This window comes from Drosophila albomicans, chromosome 3 (assembly GCF_009650485.2).
Source record: "Drosophila albomicans strain 15112-1751.03 chromosome 3, ASM965048v2, whole genome shotgun sequence".
Lineage (NCBI taxonomy): Eukaryota > Metazoa > Arthropoda > Insecta > Diptera > Drosophilidae > Drosophila > Drosophila albomicans.
In genome coordinates this window covers 47,515,242-47,539,855 of record NC_047629.2, presented here as the reverse complement: position 1 = coordinate 47,539,855, position 24,614 = coordinate 47,515,242, and the positions used below count along the sequence as shown (strand labels likewise).

The window sequence follows — 24,614 nt, the reverse complement described above, 5'->3', positions numbered from 1 at the left end:
CTATTTATAAACATTTATGGATTCTTCTTATTAAACTACTTGACTCACACTGAAATTCTTATAAAATTGACAATGACAAACCGTCGACCGTCGCGTCAACATTTTGTCGCATCCGTCTTGGCTCCAAATTCGAGTGTAATGACACTATAAACCTTGACAATTTCCATAAGTTGATATTTTAATACACTTACCGAAGGTAAGTTTCGAACTATTGAAGAGACTTATATCAAATTTATAAAATTTGCTGTACATAATATAGAATAGAATTGCGCAGTGTATTAACATCATTTTTTGCCCTATATAAACTGGATTGCTTTTATAGCAATTCCAGATTTGATTACTTGTTTAAAAGATGTTTATAAGATACACTTAAAAGAAATGTCTTTCTTTACAGTTAGTGTATATTGTTGGTGCTGCTTCAATTGAATTGCCAAATCAAGCAGCAAGGGTATTTAAAGTTAAACTTGTAATAATTACAGATTCTATAGTCGGGTAATCAAATCGATTTTGTATATGGTGTTATATAAGTAATGTCAATGATAGTCTAATTAACACATAGCTTAAGTAATTGTAATTTAGTTGTGCTATTATATCCATTTATATTTATGAAGGTTTTATTTATGCACACGTATAATTTGCATTTGATTTGTCATCAATGCAATATTCAAAAGCTTTAATTTGGTGATTTTTTATACCCTCTGCATGTTTACGGAAAGAGTTTCATAATTTGGTGAAAGTGAATGTAACAATGTAAGAACTTAAAGGATATTGTTAACACATTTTAGAAGAGTTTTAATAACTAGTTTAGTTTAGTTTAAGATCGGTTCATCTGTTTATCTCAAGTCTTAATAGCTGAAATCAAATCAGCTTATTCAACTTATTTCTTTGCACTTTACACAGGGTATTTCATAGTCTTGAACTCTGGTCCCTTGCATTCTTACTGGTTTATAATTGATATAGTTAGACGCTCTCGATTCCCATTCGCACAAAGCTGTCATCATGATAATTTTCCCATTGCGAACAACTTTCGTCGGCGTCGCCGTCGTCGACATCGTCATCGTTGTTGTCGCTTAGTTGGCGATCGGCTGCATATAAAGCCCCGTTCTGGCAGCGATCGGGCGAGTTAAGCAGCGTCGTGATTTGGTCACGTAAAGCATCGGGCATCGGGCGTCGGGCATCGCAATCAAATTCGACAACAGAAAACTGCCCAAAGCGCGAAAGACGCGCTCAGTCTGATAACGTGCGGCAAGCCGTGAACAACGTGTTCGCGCTGAATCGATCGATTACGGTTAAAAAGTGTGCGCGTGTTTGTGAGAGATTTTTACGGGTTTTGCCCCAAAATGAAATCAGTGCCAAGTGCTGTGATTACGTTAGTGCTCGTCTGGTTTGCCACGCCCACACGCGGCCAATTCAATTTCAACCGGCAAGGTATGTGAGAATTAGGGGAATACTTTTTCCAAATGAAACGCTTGCTGCTTCTCGCATTTGTTGCGTACTTCACAGCTTCTATTTAATTACTAACTAACATTAAGAACATCTCGACGTGCACAAAAATAACAAAAACAATAACAACAACAACAACAACAAACGAGTGAATAAAGTTGCTGTGTTTACGCCTGAGAAACCTGTTCTCGAGTGTATCGTAAAAATATTTTAATATATTAGCAAATGATTACAGCAACAACAAATAACAACAACAACAATATCAATAAGAAACATTCAAATTTAAATTACAAAGCGAATAAGTTTTTGATTATTTTCCGTTTTGTTTTCGATTTTTGTATTTTGTGAATTTCTAAGTGGCAAGTTCGTTGCCTAAGTCTTTTGTTTTTGTTTTTTTTTTGCATTTCGATCCAAACACAAGTTTGATTTGCGTTTTTCGTTCGCCTTTCGAAACTCGTCTCGGGGAATTGGCAAAAAATAATATATACATACTTAAATATGTAATTAAATATATGTACTTATTTTTGTTGTTGTTAATTTTTTTTGGCGTTGCGCTTCAAGTTCAAAACTGAGGAGAAACCAGTCATTGTCAGTGTCATTGCAAACTCGCCCCAAGGTCGATTGACCCAGAGATGTTTCCTTAGAGCGACAGTTTTTGACTTGAATTCAATAGATTTATGTATTTCAATCACGTGTTTTTTGGGCTTATGACTGCAATTTGTGAATACGAAAAGAGACAGAGGGCAGATAGCATATCAAGTATTTCGTGGATTTCGTTCATTACTGTCAAAGCTTTTGAGGGGTGTAAGAAACTACTTATAAAACTTAAAGAACACATTCAATGTAGAGTGATAAAAAGAAGACAAAAATTTTAGTTAATTTAGTGGGAAATATTTAATCACTAAATCTATATTAGTAACAAATCTTTTTGGGGGTCTAAGAAACTACTTCTACAACCTTTTTTTTCGTTCACTTAGAACACAATATTAATAACAAGTGAACAAATATTTCCCACGAAATTAACTCAAATTTTTCTTTCCATTTCGGCCTTTATCACGTTATGTTTTCAATGCGAATATTTTCATATCATAAATAAATTACATCATTTAGTTTAAGTGAAAATATTCGCATTAAAATACTTCGCATTTTTCTTTGGTTTAATTGAACAAAATTCATTGTCAGAATTTAAAATTTAGTTGAATTTCTGTAAAATTAAAACTTTAAAGTCTTAATTGAAATGATATTTATCAAGCGATATATTTTAATTGAAGGTGCAATATATTGATTTAAAAACAAAAAAATGTTAAAATGTAATTGGAGATATAATTTTTTCCTTTCGGGACATCTACAAAATTTGTCTACTTTTTCACTTAAATCTTCCCTTCCTCTTACTTACTAGTTGACAGAATTCAAAATTTAGTTTAATTTCTTAAAAATTAAAACTTCAAAGTCTTGATTGAAATGCTATTTGTTAAAACTTCATGCAATAGGCTTGAAGTTTAGGTGCTATATATAAAATTAAAAACAAAGAATGTAGAAATCGGAAATCTGGTCTTAAAATGATCTCCTTTCTGCATATTTGCCAAATTTGTCTACTTTTTCATTTCAACTCAAAACTAGTTTAATCAGAGCTACAACCTCTTCCCTTCCTCTTAGTGCGTCAGAACTGCATTACTCCCGAGAACTATTATGGCAGCTGTGTGGCATTGAGCTACTGTCCCCAGGTGGCGGAAGTCTTCCAGTTGACCGACAGACGAACGGCCGAGAATTATGTGTTTGCGCTGCAACGCAGCTGCGGCACACGCAACATCAACAGGGATCCAGTGGTAATGGTTCATCATCCAATGCTTCTTCTCTATTCATCTGTGCTATCTGTACTAAGCTTTCGCTAAACTTTTTCGATTAGGTTTGCTGCACTAGACCGATTTCTGCTCCCGTTACAGAGCGACCCACGAATCCATTCTTCCCACCCACTGATGGCGGATTTGTGGGACCACAGCCAGTGCCAACCTCAGCGCCGAACAACAATCCCTTCTTCAGGTCGACGACACAGAGACCCACAACAGCTGCGCCAACAACATCTGCTCCGGTGACTTCTGCTCCCATCGTAGAGCAACGTGGCACCAGCTGTCGCATTCCCCCAAACAAACTTGGCGAATGCGTTGGTAAGTTTCACATATCATAAATAAATTTATCGATTTTATTAATCAATGTTTTCGCTTTAGATATCAAGAGCTGTCAACCCATTCTCAGTGAACTTTTGGTGAAGCGCAATGATCCCGAGTTTGCCAAATATGTGAAGGCCTCGAATTTGATCTGCGGCCAAATTGGCACCAATGTCTGTTGTCCCACTGGACAAACGGAGGCCACACGTGCTCCGATTAAGCCCAAGAACAGCGACGCCATTCCACGTAGTTTGTTTACTGTGGAGGATGGTTGCGGCTACACTTTGACAACCAACAAGAAGATCGTTGGTGGCGTCGTCTCCAAGAAAGGTGCCTGGCCCTGGATTGCTTTGCTTGGTTACGATGATGGCTCCTCGTCGCCGTTTAAGTGTGGTGGCACCTTGATCACGGCCAGACACGTTGTGACAGCAGCTCATTGCATTCGAGAAGATCTGTAAGTTGATGTTACACAGCTTCTACTCTCTTTTATACTAATTCGATTGATTATTTTAGCACCTTTGTGCGTCTGGGCGAACATGATCTGAGCGATGACACAGAGGCCGGTCATGTTGACATCAATATAGCCAAAGTAAGTTCACAAGAAAAGAAAAGTACTAAAGTCAAGAAAACAAATCTTGAACCCAGACGTTAAATTCTTAAACCGAAAGTAAACTTTTACAATTGGTTAAGTCCCGATTGTTTAGAGAAATGCAAGCATATATTCGGACTTGTAGATTGCAAACACTTTAAGAATAATATTAAATCAAGCTCAAACATTACTAAATTTAGATTGTTTAAACGAAATTAAAAAAGTTAGAAGAGTATAATAATGTTGTGTCTCCAGGAAATGTATGTAACAATCAAAAGGAAAAGAAAAATATTTGTTATGGTCACTATGGCATATTTTGAATGTACTACTATATCAATGTACCAGAAATAGCATTCGACTGTATCTTTCTTACTTGTTGTATATTTCGATACGCTTACTATTTAACTTGATTTCAATGTAAGCATTTGGTTTAAGGGATTTACAATATTCTGTCTGTTTTTGTTTTAAAATATTTTGATTGCAAAAAAAATAAAAACAATATCTAAGTGATGATTGAAGATTGAAATCCTAGTTCAAGAATAATTTTAGAATAGAAATTTGTTTCCTTAAGAGCAAAAAGTTTCTAAACTTAAGATAGTATTCAAATCTTTAGAGCCTAATTTTTCTGCTTAATCTTTAGCCAACTAAAGTTTCTCTCTCTTCTCCTTAGAAAGTCTCCCACCCCGAGTACAATCGACGCAATGGCCGCAGCGACATTGCAATGCTCTATTTGGAACGCAACGTGGAGTTAACATCGCTAATCCTTCCAATTTGTATGCCCAGCACACGTAGCTTGCGTGCCAAGTCCTATGTGGGCACACTTCCGTTTGTCATTGGCTGGGGCAAGACGCAGGAGGGAGGCGAATCGGCCACCGTGTTGAACGAACTGATGATACCCGTTATGGATAATGAGGTCTGCCGCAGCAGTTATGAGAAATTGAATCGTTACTTCAGCGAGGATCAGTTCGACAAAGCCGTGCTCTGTGCTGGCGTCCTCTCTGGCGGCAAGGATACGTGTCAGGGTGACTCGGGTGGTCCTCTAATGACGTCCGAGGGTGGTGGCGTTCAAATGCGGTTCTATCTGATTGGCGTTGTCTCCTATGGCGTGGGCTGTGCCAGGCCAGAGGTGCCGGGAGTCTATACGAGTGTGCAGTACTTTATGGACTGGATAATCGAAAAGGTGCAGGATACGCCCTGAACTTTGTAACTTTTGGAAGTTCGTTGCCCTAGTCTAACATCTCATGTACTTACTTACCTAAATAATATTTACATCTATGGTGAAACGCTGTGTTTTTATTGTATGGAATTCTTAGACACCCCTTTAAGGGAAAGAAAGATAAGGGAATGCTTCGGTTTTGAGGGCGAAGCAAAAGGATTTATATACTACTCTTCTATCTTTTGGCGCCATCTTGAGCTCCCCCTCGGCACTAGCTGCTTCTCCCCCTTTCTATTTCTATAATCAGATCGGCACGCTTTTGTGACCACATGGCATTTGTAGGAGGATCTTTTCAGCCGTCGAGTGTGATTGAAATCAGGCAGCTGCTAGACTGCTGTTTTCTTGGCACACACTTTGCATTTTCAATTAAGCTGACATCACAACATTATTTCTATTTTATGAACAGCATTTATAATCGATCTACAACAAATTTGCATATGAAAGTAGAAATTTGCATGCAAAATACGATTTGCGAATTCATCAAGAAAGGGAAAGAGACAAGGGGTGTTAATTGTATCATTAGCTGCGATATCTTTATTGACAGCATTTGCAAAAAAAGGGAAAATATAGAAGGGATAAAGGGTTCAATGTGTTCGAGGGTTGCGAAAAACATTAGCTGGATCAGCAACAACAGTCAAGAGGTGTACAAAGAGAAAACCCACAAATCGCTGATTGCAAATATAAACACAATTATGGGATTGATCGAGTTGTAATTTTGAGAAAAAGGAGTGCGGGTGAAATATTGTATTTATTACAGAATAGAGTAGATCACAGGGTTTATGCTCTAGATTGATTGATTTACTTTCGCACTTAGAACTAACAAATTGTATTTAATTAAATTGCACATACTTAAGACTGGCACTAAAAATTCCTTCCCGATCTACGATTCCGGTGTGGCGGCATTTCGCTTCAGGACCTCATTGAGGGTGGGACTAAGTGCCAGGGCGGGATTTGCGACAGCAATAATATTATCACCAGCGGCCGAGATGACCTGAACTCCGTTGGCGGTCAGATCAATGGATTCGGTAAGAGACAGATCTCTGGCATCGGCGTGCGATGTTTCGATGGGACACTGGCCGTGGGATGAGACCGGTGAACGTTCATTTTCCAGACCATTGGCCTGTGGAAGAGTGTTAACAATTGGCCTTTACTCAGGGCATGCGGGCAACGAAAGAAGCTGCACGGAATGTGCTCCAACACATACTCACTGGCATGGGTGGCGAGCTGGAGTTGCTGAACGAGAACCGCGAATCGTTGTCCTCAAAGTCGGCAGTCTTGGCCAGCCTAGGAAAATAATCAATAATATTATATCGATAGTAAAAAAGTATCTTTTTTTTTTTGTACTTACGAGAACTTGGCAATTTCAGTTAGATCGAACGGCGGCTTGGCAAACTTTTGGTACATGGCAAACAGATTGTAGCGTGAATCCTCAACAGCTTCCTTTGATTTCAGATTGGTTTTTTTTTTGCAAATGAAGATGTTTGATTAAAGTCGCTGGCATAGGAATAGTTGTTGGTTAACGGTTAAGCTAAGCAAAGCTTGGCAAGAAGCGCTTTTGGGATTTTGGCGTTTTGGAAGAATACACGTTGGTTCAGTTTGGTTCTCAAAAGCGGGCGAATTTATTTTGTTTGGACTCAAGGAGAAAGGTACACCATATATTGCAAAAAAATTATAAGAAAAAATACTAAACTAAACTTATGCAACTAAGCTAAGTTCTACATAAAGATGTGTCAACAATTTAACTAAGTAAAGTTCTACAACAATAACAACATTAATAAACTAAACGATATTATAAATTTGTAATAATAAAGATAGTTTGGTGTAATGGCCTTAGAGTAAGAGTAAACGCATTTAAAAGTGTAAACTTTAAAGATCTTAGGACTTAGCAACAATTAAACTACAACAAACAATACTGTAAAAGACTAGGGATTGTTTTAAGAGCAACGAACTATTTAAAAATACCTTCTAATGTTTAGGATTAGAAATAATAAAAATGTAATGCATACTTCTTCATATGTTATATGAAAATATTACTTTCGAAGACACTTGAACTCAAAAGCGTTAAAAAGCGCAAGAGTTTCAAAAAAGGTGTTGATAACGAATAAAGAATGATTCGATCAGATTTCAAATTGAAATAACAAATAACAATTTTGAAAATTCTAAATGAAATACTATAAAAACAAAGTCATCTTCTTAATCTATTAAAAACGGTTAATGATTTGGGATATATATAAATTAGTTTAAAGAAGTAGGGTGATTGAGAAATATTAAAAAGAATTCCCCAAAATTGTATTAAAAGTAGTTAAGGTTATAGGAGACAGAACTACTAAAGTCTAAGAATAAAGTAGGTTAAAATGTTTAAAATTGAATTCTAAAATAAGTTTCTAAATTGCTGTCTAGGGAAAGAAACGAGATGCGAAATTATTATAATACCATATATAAAATGTGTAACTAAATCAGAGTTACTATAAAGCAAGTGCTACCAATAACCCATTGAGATTCTGTGTAAAATCTCGTGCTAGACATTAGTAGACTTCATGGAGTTAGGCTGCAAAGCAAATATTTTGGTTAATGAGGGCACTCAGTGTGCCCACTGTGCAGAAGCAGAAGCTGAAGCTGAAGCACTGCACCCAAGGAGGGGGGAGTATGGCGTATTTACTGCTCGTTGGAATCTGGTTTCCTTACCCGACTGAGTTCCATGGGCAGCTGACTGGCTTCGGTGGAGGACAAACGCTGACGCTTGCTGCTCGGCACAGCAACGGCAGCCGCATCGCTGGACTCGCAATCGACATCGATGGAGACGACGCCGCCGCCACTGCGTTGACTTTGCGCCTGATTGTTGCCCGGCATTTGTGACAACAGATTGCCATAGCGAGCAATGCTGGCCGAGTGCCCGAAGCCCGCATCCTTGACAATCTGTCTCGCCAGCGGAAAAAGCTCATCACGACGCGTGAGCAACCAAATCGTCTGAGGATTCCGACACAACTGTGCGGCTGCCTCATTAACGCACACCTCATGCAAGGTGAGCGGCTTCTCTGGCCGTCGCTTGCAATCGAAGCGGCCATAGATGGCCGAGTACTTACGTATCTCATCCATGCGACGCGGATCATGTTCACCCATGGCAATCACCGCCTCCAGTTCGCGTGTGGTGCGCTTCTTGGAGGTCTGTGCCCGGGGTTCACGTTGCGGCAGCTGACGCGCAATCTTTGCTGCGCACATTGTGATCCGCTGCACCTGCATCTCGGTCAGTACCGGCGTCAGCTGTGGCGAGCTGGACGACACCTGGTGGGCGGTGCTGGCGCCACAGGGCGTGGTCACGCTTGGCGTGGATGGCAGTATCAGTGGGGAGGTGGATTGACTCTGCATCACAGCGGGCAACGGCACAGTGGGACAGAGCACGGGGGAGGGTTGACTGATCTGCGAGAGCATTGGCGCCGACACCGGAGTGGGCGTTGTGGCCAACGGCAGATTGGCAGAAACTTGGAACGAGGCAGCGGGATTGAACGAGGAGAATTTACTGCGCGACAGCGCGGGCGTGGCATCCGGATTGAAGACCAGCGATGGCTTCGTTGGCGTCTCACAAAGTCCTAAAAAGAGGTAAAATTGATATAAGTATAAAAATGTTAAAAGTAGGTAGTATGAACCTAGTGTAATTAAAAACTTTTAGAGACTAATTTTTATAATTAAGAAAAGAAGCACTAGAATTTATAAAGGTTTAGAAAAATCTAAATTAAGTTAAAGTTGAGTTGTAGCCAAGGCATTTGCAGAAACAGATAAGTTAAAAAAAAAATAATTTTGAGTTTAACTTTGAGAACAAAGTTCGTTAATCACAAAGAAATTTAATTGAATTAGGCTTACTGCTTCAGTCGCACTGCTATTTCAGTGACCGCAGCTGTAGATATTATTATTGCCCATATTCAGCTGTGTTCTATGAAATAGCAGTGCATCTGAAGCAGAAGTCTAAAACGTTCTTATATTTCTTCTTGGAACATTGTTCTTCAAAATATGATAATATTTTATAATATACAAAATAAAGAATTCGTCCAATTGGACCCTTATATCTGTTTTTACTTAGTAAGTAAAGTAAGGTAAGTAAGTAATAACTTTACTTTACTTACTAAAGAAGAATAGATGTAAAGGTCCAATTGGACGAATTCTTTATTATTTATATTATAAATGAATATCATATTTTGAAGTAATTATATTGTAAAATAAAGTGCTCTAAATAATATCAAAATTATTTGAGTCTTTAAGAATTTTGATCGAATACAAAAGTCATCAAATGCAACCAATACAATATATCATATTAAAATTAAGAATTTGGATTGAATACAAAAATCATCAAATGCAACAAATACAATATATTTGAATTTACGTTTTTGATAGTTTTGATATATAGAAATGGTTTATATTATACATATATAAAAATCTACAAAAGAACACTTATGAAAATGTAGTTCGAAAGCAAATAATATTAAATTGCTGTTTTTAAATTACTTCTGCTTAGTATCACATAATTTTTTATAGCTTAGTTTTGGTTAAAGAATCAGAATTAATTTAATCGAAAACATAAAAACTTTTCAACTTACCTAAATGCGGCAGCATAGGACCTTGGAAGAGCGCCGGATTGTTGGCCCATTCGTGCAGCGCCTTCTGGAGGCGACGCACATGGAGCGGCTTGGATGCCATGCCTACCAGTGCCATGATTTCGAGGAACTCCTCCTCGCCAGCATCGTACAGCTGCTGCACATCATCGCCGCCCATCTCAAGCAGAGTGTCATAGTAGGCCAATAGACTGGCTCGCTGGAGCACGCGGTACAGCTGCACCTCGGCCTCGTTGCTGGGACGCGACGTGGTGATCACTGCAAAGAAGAAGAAAAAAAAAACAACTATTAAAAAACAAGCCAAAAAAAAGATATTTATAGAGAGACTAAGCGCGTTCTCATAATGCTGCGAGTCCGTAAGAAAAAAATTTAATTAAATTCGTTTTTTTTTTTTGTTGAGAAATTTGAAAGAAGTCGACGGACGTCTGGACCCTAAAAAGGAAAGCAAAAAAACTAAAAAAAAAAAAGCTACGAAGCCCAATAAAAAAAAAGTTGAAAACGAGATAAAAAAAAAATCTGAAGCACAAAAAGGACGAGGCAAGAGTTTGGGAACGTCCTCATCTGCATAAGCAAATGCGGCGATCAGCGTCGGGGTGTATGTGTGTATGTGTGTGTGTATGTGTGTGTTCAACCCTTTCGCTTTCGTCCTCGAAGGATATTTTGGTCTGGGCCTCAAAACTCGTTAGAAATGCGTCACGCATGCGCTGAGATGGGCAAAAAGGATCGCAAGGATCATTTTAATCTTCGTTTTTTTTATCATTTTTTTTTTTTTGCGTTTGGGCACAAAAAATGTAAATATTTTATCGTGTGAAATATTGTGAGATAAAACTGGCTGCTTTTATCCAGAATTTATTGGCGAGTCTCTCTCTGCAAAAGAGACGAGCACAATTTAAAATGCCGCCTGAAGATGATGATTATGTCAAATCGTAAATAATTATGTGAGAATATTTTACTTGAGACGGAAAGCCAGTTACCAGTTGCCAGCATTAACCAGTTAGCATCTATCAAGAAGGCAACAGCAGCAGTAGCAATGAAGAAGAAAAAGAAGAAGCTACCAGTTCCCATTGCCAATGTGTGCGCTACTCGCTTTAATTAATAGAGAAGCAGCAAAAAAGTAAAGTAAAATAAAAGATGCGCTGGCCCAACTAAATTATAACAAAAGCGAATCAAATAAAAACACACATCGATCGATCGTTGGTTCATTTTTTTTTTTGCTCTGCAACCGCAGAAGGAGGATAAGGTTGTTGCATGTTGCAAGTTGTAGTTGTAGCTGTTGCTGTAGCTGGTGTTGTCACTTGATGCGCTGCCAATCATTAACCCATTACTGCACGCTTGTCACAATTTATGACACATTCCCGACAACTAAACAGACGACAAGAATGCAGACAACAGAGCTACCAAATGACTATTTAGACCTTTGAGGGTCTACTTTCTAAAGACATACTATATTCTAAAATAGTACCATATCAGTACTATAAAGTTGTACGAATAATGAAAATACAAATGAGTCAAGACTTTTACTAAAACAATTTAAGAAGAGTTTTAATTTCTGAAGAGATATTCTGAAATAGTACAACACGATTGTTGGAGATATCTCTAAATATAACAAATATTATGAAAGTTCCGCAAATGAATGTTTAATTTTTTTCGAACAGTATACAAAATATGCTATTTACGGCATTTTTCTGTAAATACTTTCAGGTTAAGGTATATTAATAATATACTTTTTTTGGTATGTTGCTATAAATACTTTCAGTATATGTTAAGGTGTATTGACTACTATTATAATTAAAGTATATAAGAAAAATATACTTTCTAAATATTTCAAGAAATCTTGTCAATTATATTTCTCGAATATTAGTATTATTAAAGTATATATTTATTTATACTTTCCAGATAATTCTTCAAATTTATTCAAATTAAGGTATACAGCTCTTAAATATTATTAATATTAGAGCACATACATATTTCTATAAATCGTTTATACAGAAAGTATTTTCAATTCAATTATACTTCTGGAATATTATTATTATTATTACTTAATAATATACTTTCTAGTATATATAGACCTATTCAAATTAAAGTATTCAGCTCTTGAATATTATTAGATCAATAAATAAATCATTTTTTCTGAAAGTATTTTCTAGATATTGCCAAAAATCTATTGAACTTAATTTTTTGCATATTATTATTACATTAAGATAATATAGTCCTGATATAGTCTAGTCTTCGAATATTATTTTAATTTTATAACAATATTGAAAAACGCCGCTATAACATACAGGAAACTATATTTCTTTATAATATGTGTTTTTTGAAACTAATTAAGTTAACGCTTGTTGCACACAAGTGTCGAATACTCTTGTTGTCAGTGGGTTAAGTGGGACTGTCAACGCCACGCTTCTTTTACTATGCGTGTCCCCCTTTGGTCCTGCCATGATGCTGTCCAGCAGCAACAAGGAGTATTTAACGCAGTCGAGGGAATCTTTTGCGTAAGACAGAAGCGAGACTCTGTAGTCTGTAGTCTGGAGTCTGCAGTCTGGAGTGTGGAGTCGCTGGAGTCTGTGGAGTGTCTGGGAGGCTGTAGCTGAAGGGGCACGCATTTGCAGCAATAAATAAATGAGACGTGATTTCAATACACAAATAACGTTTGAGTGGGGGGGAAGTAAAGGAAAAGGACAGGAGCCAACTGCAACTGGCCATTGGGTTGGGCTGGTTCTTCGACTTGGTTTAAGAAGGGAAGGAAGCATTCGTTGTTTGTCTGGCTGTGGCTACTTGGTGCGCTGATTGTCACTACCTTGCGAGCTACTGAAGTCACTACTCCTGCACCCCCCACTTCTCCCGCAACCGTTCTTCTTGTTGATTTTTTATTTATTTAATTTGCTGCTCACTTTTTGCTAACCCGTTGCCTGTTAATGTTGCTGGCTGCTTATGTTATTGTTGTTGTTGTTGTTGTTGTTGTTGCTGTTGTCATTTGCTAAATATGTTGTTTTTATGCGCGGCCAAATGGGCAAAGATGGACAAAAAAATGAACTGCAGTTGCTTTTTAGTTGGCACTTGAAAGCAATAATGACATTCGACGCCACATACCAAGTCGGCTCTCTGGCTCACTGCCTTCTGACCAGGCCAAGACCGCAGCTCCGACTGTTTCAGTGTGTGTGTGCGTGTGTGTGTGAGGGACGTCAATCGTGCTCGATCGCTTCGATTATGGGCAAAATACAAAATAAAAAAAATCAGAAGAGGAGACGCAATGCAGACGCCGCCAGAAGCGTCTTCCGTGTGTCGTCTCTCGCCACCGAAACTATTTCTCATATAAAACGATAAATTAAAAGCGACTTTTTGAACGATCAAATTCTTCGTCGATCAAAATTCCATTGGTGGCAATAACTTGACGTACGTACGTGCCAATGGCCCCAACGCAACTCTTCGATAAGGAGGAGGAGGAGGCTGCAGCATCCATCCCAACCCATAACCATAACAACTGGCGACAACAATCTGCAGCCGCAAGTCTCACAGACTGCATTCGCGTTTGCCAATTGAAAGACGCAGCTCTTCTCTCATATTTACTACCCTCAATCTTAGCTCTGGGGTGCGTTTTTTTCTTGCTGTTTATACCCACAATATTACCCCTGAGATTTGAGCCTATCATCTTGAGATCGTCACCGAAAAACTACTTCAAACCGTTATTTACCTGTGTGCTGCAAGCGTCTCATTGGACGGGTCTTTTAATGCTACCTGGCCTGGAGTATCAGACAATAGTTCTAGTCTTGAGTAGAGTAAAAGCCCTGCCCCCTTTTTTTTTGTTTGCTGTTTGTTGTCGCTACTCAGGGTGGTTGCACCAAGGAAGTGGAAACCGGAACTGAAGCTGTGGCAATGCGCGAACATTTCTATTGTTGCTCAAAGGTCCGTTATTGCCGCCCTTGGGTTTCCGTTACGAAAACAAGCCACGATCAACAAGAACAACAACAATGGCAGTTGAAACTTGCAAAGCTCGAAAAGCGCGCGAAAAACTTGCAACTGCATGTGGCACGTGATTATAAACCGCAATTGCTGACCGAGCAGGAATTAAGAAGCGCGAAAAATAAAGAACTTCAATTTTTTAGGAGTTATAAAAAGGGCTAATTTAAACTAATATTATCAGAAGAAAGCTTGGAAATTATTGAGAATAAAGTAGGAAGCACTAAAAGGTTAGAGAATTCTCTCTACGCAAACTACTTTAAAAGGAAATTATTCAAATCTTAAAAAAATTACGAAAAAATATATTTTTTTAATTTTTTTGTAAATGCATAAGAAACTTGTTGAAAATATAACTATAGTTCTTATAGGATCTGAACATTACAAAAAGAAGAATGCTGTTGAAGACCATAGATATCTAAGCCTGCTAGTTACTTTATCTATTGCTCGATTATTAAACTTTAGTTATATAAATAAATACTATAGTTAGGTAACTTTAACTTGGTTCCCAAAGGATTTGAACACGAAAAAAAGAATGCTTTTCAAGATAATAGATATATGAGGCTGCTTTCCATTGTATCTATGGTTCGATTATTAAACTTTGATTATTTAATTAGATAATTTAGTAATATTTAAAATAATTCACAAATTCTTAAAAATATATATTTTGTTATTGAAATAATCATACAAAAATTGGCTTTATATAACATTTTTAACATTCTCACTCATATTAAGAAGAACGAATTGAAATCATTAAAGATTTGAGAGCAAACTATTGGTATCAAATATAATAAATTTCAGAATTATAAATTCAGACGTTGATTCCTAAAGATTCCTTGATTCTTATATATTTAGTACGAGTAATACTTAAGAAATATAATGAATGTGCTCAGTTTACTTTAAAGTCACTTGAGTTGAACTTACTTGTGCCATTTGCATTGCGTCCAAAGATCTTGCCCTGCGGACTCAGTATGGGACTGGAGGACGCCGACGGCGCACCCGAAAGTGATCTCTGACCCTCAGAGGGTCCGCTGGCTAGCGATAGATTGTGGACATCCTCCTGCTTGCAGAGCTCAATGCTGGTGCTGGCTGCCAGCAGTTGGGGCAGCGACTGTGTTAGGCTGTTGCTGTTGCTGATGTTGCCCGTGGCAGTCGGTGTGGCAGCGGCAACGGTAGCTGAGGTCGAGCAGCTGGACGCTGTGGCGCTGTGGCTTCCGCTTCCTGTGAGGTTCTTTGCTGCGACGGCAGCTGGCGAGGGAACTGTTGAGCTGGTTGTGGAAGTGGATGCCAATGGCGCTGTGGTCGATGTCGCTGCTGTTGTCGTTGCTGTGATGGCAGCAGTGGTGGGAGAGTTGGCCTCCATTGTGACAGTTGAAGATGCTTGGGCAGCAAAGTAGAGCCAGACACAACCACGATACAATCAACACAAAATGCATGCAAAACTCAAAAAAGTGCTAGCAATAATCAAATCAAAAAGGATGCACACAACACTACACAACACACAACACAAGACGAACTACACAACACTACACTAAAAAGTGCTTTTGAGATTGGGCTTAGAACACAGTTGGATAATGCAAGCTGTGAAGAAGAGGAAGAAGAACACTTGGTACACTGGTGAGGCGCGCTTAAGATATCGATCTTTGATCTCTCTGCCTATCCGCTCAGCTCGAGGCCAGACGAACTTCTGTTGTCGCAATGCCGCCTGGACACAACGAGAACCCTTTTTCAGCTTCGCAGTCGCGGTCGCAGTTGCAGTCGCCGTCGCTGTCGTCGCAGCCTGCTTTCGTTTTCTTCAAGGGAAACATCTTTGAGATACTTTCGAAGAGAAGAAAAACAACGCACATAAAATCACGCAGCAGACGACGGACAACATCGAAAGGGTTAAAAAGGTAGAGAAAGAAACGCAAAAAAACAAACGCTGAACAGAACATGCAAAAGGGAGAAGGGGAAGCAAAAGTGGTTGGAGTGGAATTGGTATGCGAAACCCGAAGCCGAGACGAAGTTCAAGTCGAAGACGCACCCGATACGAAGGCATTGGCATTGGCGCTACCAGTTTGTCACTCGAACACCAATGAGGGTAAGTTTTTTTTTTTTTTCTTACTATTTCTTTTTTTTTTTGCAGACACGTTCTCTTATTAGAAGAAGACGTCCCGAGATTTACGCTCTCTCTCTCTCTCTCTCTGAGCGTCGCAACTTTGAGTGAGTTTGCGTGCTCCGCCTCTCTTTCTCTCTCTATTCATATTGTATTTCAAAAATACTTAGATACTTGGGTGCGAGTGTGAGGTAGCGTATCCTTACAATTCGCGACATTTTGATCCTTTCTTTCAATTTTATTCAATTTTTTTCTGACATTTTCCGTTAAAAATTCTGAATACATTAAAAAGATATTCAAATGAAGCGGGGAATCTTTGCAGACTTCGTTACGAATTGATTAGCCTTGCAGCTGTCTTTTTTAGCACCGAACTTATAAGTTCATCCAACTAAATATTCTTAATGAGTCTATAAAGAAAAAAGATCTTTTTCTTTTCAACTGTCCAAACCTTCTGGATTAGTCGAGAAAGCAAAAAAATGAAAAGATCTTTACTTTTTCAAATACCTCATTAAAACTTTTTCATCTTTGATTTCATTCCTTAAATTAAATAAATTTGCTCTTTAAATATGGAATTATTTTTGATGATCCATATTGAGACACATCACTGAAGAACCAATCCACTTTCTAGAGTTCTTTGTCGCCATAATTCTTTGATATTTGCGTTTATAAGAAATTTAATGAACGCTTTGCTTGTATTTTCTTTTTTTGTATATACAAAAACAGTTTACAATAGATTTATATTATTAGAAATAAGCATAATAATAATAAGTACGAGTAGCAGTTTAAGGAAGGGGCACAATACTAGCATACTTGCATTATAGTTAGAGGGGAGTTCGAATGGTGTTTGGTTTGAGGGGTTTTTGGGTTAGTAGATGTGATGTTACGAGTAAATATGAATAGATTACACTAGGATGGGCTTTACGTTAACAGTCGTAGTAGCATTTGGAACCCAAACTTCAATCAGTCGTAGGAGACTCCCCCTCTTCAACGGCTGCGGACAGGGGAAATCCCTACAAGTGCGGGGTTCCAGCTTATTGTTGGCTTCTTGTCCACTATAAGTTATTGACGCTAATTATCTGATTGATCCAGCCAATGAAGGAGGAGACCTTCACATAAACACCGGGCACGTCAACACGTCCACACCCAAAGCCCCACGAAACGAGGCCGGCCAATTCAAAGAACCCATCGTCCTGGCAGACCAAGGGACCGCCGCCATCACCCTGGCAGGCATCGTGTCCCTCTTCACCGCCAGCACAGAAACTGGAAGCGGGCAGTATAAAGATCTTCTCGGTGACGGCGTTCACTTTACGTATGCACTCCGTATCACTGACAATGGGAATCTCCGCCTCACGTACACGCAACGGTATGGGACCAGCTGTAAAAGCAGATGAGAGGTAAAGAATCGGTTTTAGCGGGAGGCATCTCTTAGGGTAACCTCACTTACCTTCACCCATGTAGCCGTAACCGGTGACCGTACAACGTTTGCCAGCCGTATGACTAACACCACGAGCTGGCAGACACACCAAGCAGACGCCATCACGCAACTCCGCCTGACCGTGCAGCTTAAGCAGCGCAATATCGTTGTCCAAGGTCTGGCTGTTGTGGTTGTGATGAATGTAAGTGGTGGCCACGCGCAGTGTCTGTGCTCCTGGACTACCGTACTTTCGGGTCAGATCGTAGTCACCAACGCGCACATAGATGGCATCGCCAGAGCGCACAATGCTGAAAGTAGAAAGGGAATTGTTTAGCAAAGTTAAAATTGCCCTGAGGAAGAACTTATTTTTGGTTGATCAACTGGATTTGTTTTTGGGAAGTGAATAAAAACTGGTAGATAGTGAATGAAGGTAAATACCATTGATAGATCACGAATCTTCTTTAAAGTAAGGAAGAGACTTTCGTGGAAACAAATTTGGATTTCAAATAGAGGATTATTCGGGAAAAAATGGATCGTAGGGAATTGATTGGGGACTTTGTTACCCATTTTGAACTCTATTATATTCTCTGTTCACTTACTTGGTCACGCAATGCGCTGCAGTCAACACCATTGGGTACCAATAAGGGCCGCACCGCAGAGATACTGGTTCAGGGAATTGATCAACGCTACTTGCCAGCACCACTCTCCATTCTCCCCATCCTCCCCTCCGACCACACGTGCTCTCCGCCTGCTGCTGTAATTCTGCTGCAATTGTTGTTGATAGTACTCTGGATAGACAATCGCTGTCTGCTCGCCTTGCTCGTGATACGATCTCAACTGATTGCTCTGCACACCGCCGCTCTCCACGAGATCGCCCAGCTTGTCATTGTGTATTTGAATAGGCACAATAGCTGAACCAAGCACCAGACGCTCTGTAGACTTGCTAATGGTGCTGCTGCTAGGATACGACATGGTCAATTGACGAGCCGTGCGCTGCACACCATACTTGGCCCTGGCATATGAAACCAGATTGAGAGCTGGCGAGCTACTTGAACGTCCAGTGCGCAGCGTGCCCTTAACACCGCACACATACTTGGAGTAGACATGGGGACGTGGTGTTGTCGTCGTTGTGCTTGTCGTTGTTGTAGGAGGTGTAGCTGGTGGCAGGGCGGGTCCTGGCTGTGGTCCCGGTCCGGGTCCGTAGTAGTCCGCATAGCTGGGCGGTGCTGGCTGATAAGGATGTGGTTGATGGTGCTGGGGTGGTGGTGGCGGCACAGCTGGCAACTGATTCGACATATATGAGGTGGGTGGATAGGGCGGTGGTGGTGGCTGCTGTTGCGGTTGTGTGGCATAGGGTGGCGGAGGCGGTCCCATGGGTGGATAGTTGAAGTAGGACGTATCGTTGCGTGTCTGGAACTGTTGTTTCTCCAGTATCTTGCTCTTGGGTGCACAGCAAATCTGACCTGAACGTTTGCATCTAAACAGATCTGTCATCTCGGCGTTTTCTGCGCAGAGTTCAAACACGAATTAGTTAAAATATATATGTGGGAGAGTCTTAGTACTTACTGAAACAAGTAAAACTGAGAAGGCTAACGATGCAAGAACCGGGACATTCCTCGCGTGGATCGGGACTGGGCGTATTGGGCAGCACATAAGGCGGTGCTGTGGGTGGTGGTGTTGGTGGCGGCGTCGGTGGTGGCAACTTTGGTTTGGGCGCACCCGCGCGGGAATTGTCACAGCAGACCGAACCCTTAGAGCAAGTGGTGGGGGTTGACACCAAAATCGAGGGACGTTCACAGAAAGCGGCCATAATGTTGAGCAGACAGAAGCCGGGACAACGTGGCACTTGGGGTGGTGCCTGCGGTGTTGGTGGCGGCGCCGGTGAGTTCAATGTGTTCTCCGCAAACGAAATGATCTGCGACAGGAAGTCTCCACCTCCGCCGCCCTGCGAGGCAGCCGGTGGCGGCGGTGGTGCCGAGGTGACGGGACGCACTGGTTTCGTGGCTGGCTTGGAAGCAATCTTCGTGGCTGGTTTGCTGGATGCCGGTGTCTTAGCTGGTGGCGATGATTCAGAGGCACTGCCGGTGACACAACAGCTGCCTTCGCCGGGACAAAAGGCTTCCGAGTCGATGTCATCGCAGAAAATGGCAAAGATGCCATTCATACACTCGCCCTCACATTCCTTTAACTCTGGTCCCTGACCCTGATTCTGCGACTGGCCGGACTTCAACTTGTTGTTGCTACTGCTTTCTTCTTGTTCTTCATCTTCCTCATCTTCTTCTTCCTCCTCCTCAGCAGCTGCCTCCGTTGTAGTCGTTGTGGTAGTCTTCTTATGCTTCGTCGGCTTCTGGGCATTGCTGTTGCTATTGGTGTTGGTTTTGGTGCGAGCTGGCTCCGGTGTGGTGCTAGTTGTGGTGGTGCTGCTGGTTGTCGTGGTACTGCTGCTCGTCTTAGTGGGTGTGGATTTGACCAGTGTCTGATTGCTCTTCAAATTGCTCATGTGCTCTGCGTGATGAAGATATGATAATATTTATGAAGTTGACACTAAATTTAAAATATATTTATAGGATTTTATTTGCTATGAAAGAAACCTCAATTTCCCTTCTGTACTTTCTTGTAAGTTTCACGACTACTTACTGGCTGGTATATAGATGTCCTTGGGCAACTTTCCGTTGGCATACTCATCCAGGGAGACGCAGCATTTGGTGCCCTCCTTGCAGAGATCTCCAGTGGTCAAATAAGCCTCACAGTATTCCGCAATGCGATCCGCCACACAGACACCAGTGCAGTTTTCTGGAGTAAAGAGTCGGGAAAACTGAGTGCTGAACCGAACTAAAGCCACTTCTACTTACTGCTCTCATTGGCAATTTTGCCTAGATCATCCTTATCCTTGGGCTTAGCTGTCGTCGACTTTTTAGTCGTAGCAGCCGGTTTCTTCGTCGTTGTGCTGGGTGCTCCAGTAGTAGCTGGCGGACGCTTGGGCTGTGTCTTTGGCTTCGGCTTAGGCGTGGTGCTGGCCGTGGTTGTGGTGCGTCGTGTGGTGCTTGTGCTAGCCACTGTGGTGGTGCTGCGTTGTGTGGTGCTCGTTGTCGTGGTGCTGGTGATCTTCGGTGTAGTTGCGGGCGGTGTGCGCAAAGCGGTGGCATTTTTACCTAGTCACAAATGATAGTCGGAAAATAATTAAGTGGGTTAATTAATGGGAGAGATTACTTACCTGGTGCGCTCTCTATGCAGCACTTCATACTAGGCGAGGGACAAGGCACATCATCAAGCACCTCGTAGCAGATAAGTGTGGCCAGCGTGTGCACACAGACACCAGGACAATCCTTGGCATCTGCAGTGCTGGTAATGGTGTCTAGGAGACCTAAAAGCAGAAAATACAAGCCGGAGATATAATCAGTATCCAGAGTGGAGAGAAAAGTCTGAGTCTGAGACAAAGATTTTAAGTTTGATAACTTTTGAATCTTATTTTAAAATTGCAAAGTTCGAAAAATTTAATATTTGTTCTTTATAAGGATTAACAAAAAATAGAGATTGAGATAGGACTTAAAACTTTTTCGTACCTGACAAAAAGCTCCCTGCTAGGGATTCATCCTGCGCTTTGACCAGCGTTGAACTGGCCAAAAGCAGGCTGAGACACACTGTGTATAGAATGTGGCAGCCGGACATAATGTTAGTTGCTGCTCTTCTTCGTCAGCTACTGCTATTTTATTTCTTGCACTTTTTGTTGTATCTGTTTTCTTTAACGTTTCCTGGGGCGTTGTCGGAGCTCACGTGCTCATCTTCTCGTTGCAAGAATCTGAAATCGAAAAAAAATGAAATTAGCCAAAGTGAAAGTCGGCAGCTGGCTACTGAGTGCTGACTGAGTCATCTGTTTTTTATTTTTTTATTTGTGCCCATGTAACCCCCACGAAAGGCCTGTGACGTAACAGTTAAGATCGCAGTTTGGAGTCGGTTTCGGTGTCGGAGCGTAAGCGTAAGCGCCTAAGATCATTGGCCTAGAAAGAGCTCATAAAGTTGATCGCAAACGATCCGTTGCCACCTTGTTGCAACTGATAACAGCAACTTGTTCTGGCGACATGTCGAGCGAATGAGAGAGAGAGAGAGAGATAGAGAATGGGAGCTGCCCCCAAAACCAGTTTGATGAAGTTGCGAGTCGCCTCGTTTTATGACTGGGAATGGAGCTGGGAGCTTTGAGCTGTGACTGGTTCTGTGACAGGTGCGATCATACCGTTGCGTTTGCTTCTTTGTGCGCCGAGAGTTCTGTGCCCCATTTCAATATTACGTATACGTATATTTTTGTTGAGGGGGAACAGAGGGATTGTGTCTCCAGCTTAGCATGGAAATGGGCACAACTCAGTTAGAATTCCGAGTGCGGTTTGGGGGCCTAATAAATGTATTTGGGTTGCTTGAACTTCAGAAACGGGTTTGCCACACATAAATCATCTATCAAAAATGTAGAAAAATACATCACATAATTTGTATGCTGGGATAAGTATGTTTCTTTGTCGTGCAATTAACATTAAAGAAAGACGTTGTAAATACCAAACGATCTTTGTGAATGAAATAGAAAGTATCCGGCAAAAGATATCGCACTTCGAAGATCTTTAGCGAAAGTGCAGGCCATTTGACAATGGCAATGGCCACAAGACTGGAGAATGAAAAGTGTAAGAGATATATATGTATACAGAGAGCAGAGCAATTATATTCAGTGTCTTCGGCATTAAAAATAAACCCCCACCCGCCTTGGCCTCACGTGCTCTGTGCTCTGTTCGCTGTTCGCTGTGTCGCTTTCACGTTCAACTCAAAACAACCGAAGACAGAAGACTTGAAGACTGTTGATGAAGACGCAGAAAACCGGAAATTTGTTAAAAGGGCCGCGACGCATTTGAAACCGATCGTGTGACAATCCTCATTCTGGCCATCGCTAGAAGAAAGCTAATGGCAACAGCTGGAGAGCTGGAGAGCCTGATAGAGTCAGCCAGCACGTATTTTGGGTCAACCCAAAGACTCACTGTCATTCCTGTCTCCCTCTCGCTTCCCCTCGCTCTCTCCCTCGTTATTTCTTCATTTCTTTGGCCGCCTACGCCAGCATGAATACAAAGTCCGGCACCAAAAACAGAGCCCCCCAAACCAAAGTGGGTCAGATGCATAAGGCGCGACGTTGTCGGCACGTTTAACACATTTTCCCCGCTACCTCCGCTCCCCGCTTTGTTACTTTAGCATTTGGCATGCGAATAATGCGTTCTCTCTTACACCTCCCCATCTCACGCACTCTCTCTCTCAAGTTGTTAAGAATTTCTTTCATTGTTTTCTTGTTGGCCAAAAACAAACACAAATACACTGACACATTTGAATGCCTCCATCGAACGGTTAATAATAACGGTAAACGTCTTAGGTGTAGCAACATTCTTAGGAGCGCGGGGAGGAAGCAGCAGCAAGCGGGTAAGAGTTAGATTTGGACAACTATTTTAAGTCAGCGGCTCAATTTGCAAATCGTCCAAACTCTTTCATTTTTAGCACTTCCCGAGACGTCAACACATTCTACACACACTCGTACACACATACATTCAGTACACACACACACACACACACACACATATACACAATTACACTCGCGTTGTCGACGCACTTTGAACAAGTCAAGTGAGATTTTCTTTGCAGTTTTATTGAGCATTTACTGTAACATAACTGTTAGCTGGATCAGCTTGCAGGAGACATGTTGGCATGCAACCTGGAATGCGGCACAGTTTGCTTGCCACTGCCACCTGCTGCCACTTAAGGCCATATGCAAAGTCTGCCACACAAATACCAACAAAGTGAGACACACACAGATACAACTTGAACACACTAACCGAGTGTTGAAAAGGCCTTGGCTGCTTTGATTGGGGCCGACTGCACCTTGCGAAAGCCAGCAACAAACTGACCATCGCTCAAGGTTCTCGATGCTTGGGAAGCCAAGCCAAGGCCAAGCTGAAAGACTTTTGAGCGCGACTCGGAGAAAGTGAGCAAAAGAAACGAACGCAAAGAGTTGAAGAATCGTCTGTGTGCTCTTTAGTGCTCTACTCTCTCTCTCTCTCTCTCTCTCTCTCTTTTTCGCTTGCTCTCTTTAACACCTGTGTTGAGTGTGGCATGCTGCAGCTACCTGTTGAACGCCGGCTGTTCACAACAACAGCTGTCCGACGTGGGTCAAACTCTTTTCGCATTAGCGTATTATGATCACAAGTAAACAATGCCAGCCCATTTCTAGGTTTACCTATGCAAATCTCAAGTGTTGCCACCCTTCGCTTCATTTGCAACCTATGCAAATTTCGCACCCTTTTTTCATTTATTGCCTTTTTCGCAAGTCGTCAGCGGGAGATTTGCACATCTCATTCTCGATTTCGTATGCAAATCGCAAATCTTTCATTATGCATTTTTGAAGAGAGCTGTTGACGTTTCACTGTTGTCAAACATTGTAAAATGCAATTACGAGTGCATAAATCAATGCAAAATATTTCTTAATCGTTAACTGGCTGGGAAAATTGCATAAGCTGTTACGTAAGCCGAAGGTTCTTACGTGGTTTTGCATAAGCCTAACCTCAAGGAGTTGCTGAAAGTGCCTTCAAAGGATTTACAGCCTAAGTTATGTAAATTACACTATAATGCCAAGTAATGAGAGTCTCCTTATGAGAATTTTAAGATCGTGGTATTGCATACGCCAAACCATGATTATGTATACTAAAATATTTCGGACTAATAAGGTATTAAATATTCGGTAATTGTACGAAATTTAAATCACTTCTTATTCATTTTAGTTAAATTTTATACAAACAAAATAAATCTTTTTAACCTTAAATGTAATCAAGAATATTTATAAAGCTTAAATATTTTCGGAATCTTTATAATGCTTAACTGCTTCTATATTTTAATTTATATGATGTGATTAGACAGTCTGTTTAAATTGAGATTTGATCAAATATTCTAATAGTGTGTTCGACAATTTCTTATTTTAAATATTTTATAAATGTTGCAATTACAAATATGAATACTAAGTAAATTATAATAAGCCCTTTAAATCATCAACCCTATTTTGTACATTTCATTCATAAGAATTGGTGCTTTTAAAAACATTTCTTGAATAACATTTTTATT

The 24,614-nt window shown here is 40.7% G+C and overlaps 3 protein-coding genes across 7 annotated transcripts; 1 reads left to right on the top strand and 2 right to left on the bottom strand.

Annotated features, from left to right (window-relative positions):
- The first annotated feature begins 1,127 nt into the window (after positions 1-1,127).
- LOC117566843 (venom protease) lies at positions 1,128-5,480 on the top strand. 2 transcript variants are annotated; one of them, XM_034246431.2, is made up of 6 exons: positions 1,131-1,428; positions 3,100-3,269; positions 3,350-3,608; positions 3,669-4,062; positions 4,122-4,197; positions 4,868-5,480. In XM_034246431.2, exons 1-6 carry the CDS (start codon positions 1,341-1,343, stop codon positions 5,393-5,395), a joined length of 1,515 nt encoding a protein of 504 aa, XP_034102322.1. In that variant the 5' UTR covers positions 1,131-1,340; the 3' UTR covers positions 5,396-5,480. The 2 variants fall into 2 exon arrangements, with proteins under 2 accessions (XP_034102323.1, XP_034102322.1); XM_034246432.2 differs by lacking the exon at positions 3,100-3,269 and having other exon boundaries at positions 1,128-1,428; positions 3,387-3,608.
- A 781-nt stretch (positions 5,481-6,261) lies between these two features.
- On the bottom strand, positions 6,262-15,765 carry LOC117566839 (NGFI-A-binding protein homolog). Of its 4 annotated transcripts, none has more exons than XM_034246423.2 (6): positions 14,896-15,761; positions 10,003-10,275; positions 8,099-9,000; positions 6,762-6,853; positions 6,622-6,697; positions 6,262-6,533 (listed from the first exon to the last, which is right to left on the bottom strand). In XM_034246423.2, the coding sequence occupies exons 1-6, from the start codon at positions 15,332-15,334 to the stop codon at positions 6,294-6,296; spliced, it is 2,022 nt and encodes a 673-aa protein (XP_034102314.1). In that variant the 5' UTR covers positions 15,335-15,761; the 3' UTR covers positions 6,262-6,293. The 4 variants fall into 4 exon arrangements, with proteins under 4 accessions (XP_034102314.1, XP_051861743.1, XP_034102315.1 ...); XM_052005783.1 differs by lacking the exon at positions 14,896-15,761 and adding an exon at positions 13,709-13,818; XM_034246424.2 differs by having other exon boundaries at positions 6,421-6,533; positions 6,618-6,697; positions 14,896-15,765.
- Positions 15,766-16,718: 953 nt separating this feature from the next.
- On the bottom strand, positions 16,719-23,395 carry LOC117571660 (protein masquerade). Its single transcript, XM_034253898.2, is given in 10 exon segments — positions 16,719-17,441; positions 17,511-17,788; positions 18,080-18,107; positions 18,110-18,985; positions 19,047-19,985; positions 20,118-20,273; positions 20,333-20,632; positions 20,695-20,844; positions 21,044-21,279; positions 23,336-23,395. Coding segments are annotated over 9 exon segments (3,156 nt in total). The 5' UTR covers positions 21,150-21,279; positions 23,336-23,395; the 3' UTR covers positions 16,719-17,118.
- Positions 23,396-24,614: the final 1,219 nt, after the last annotated feature.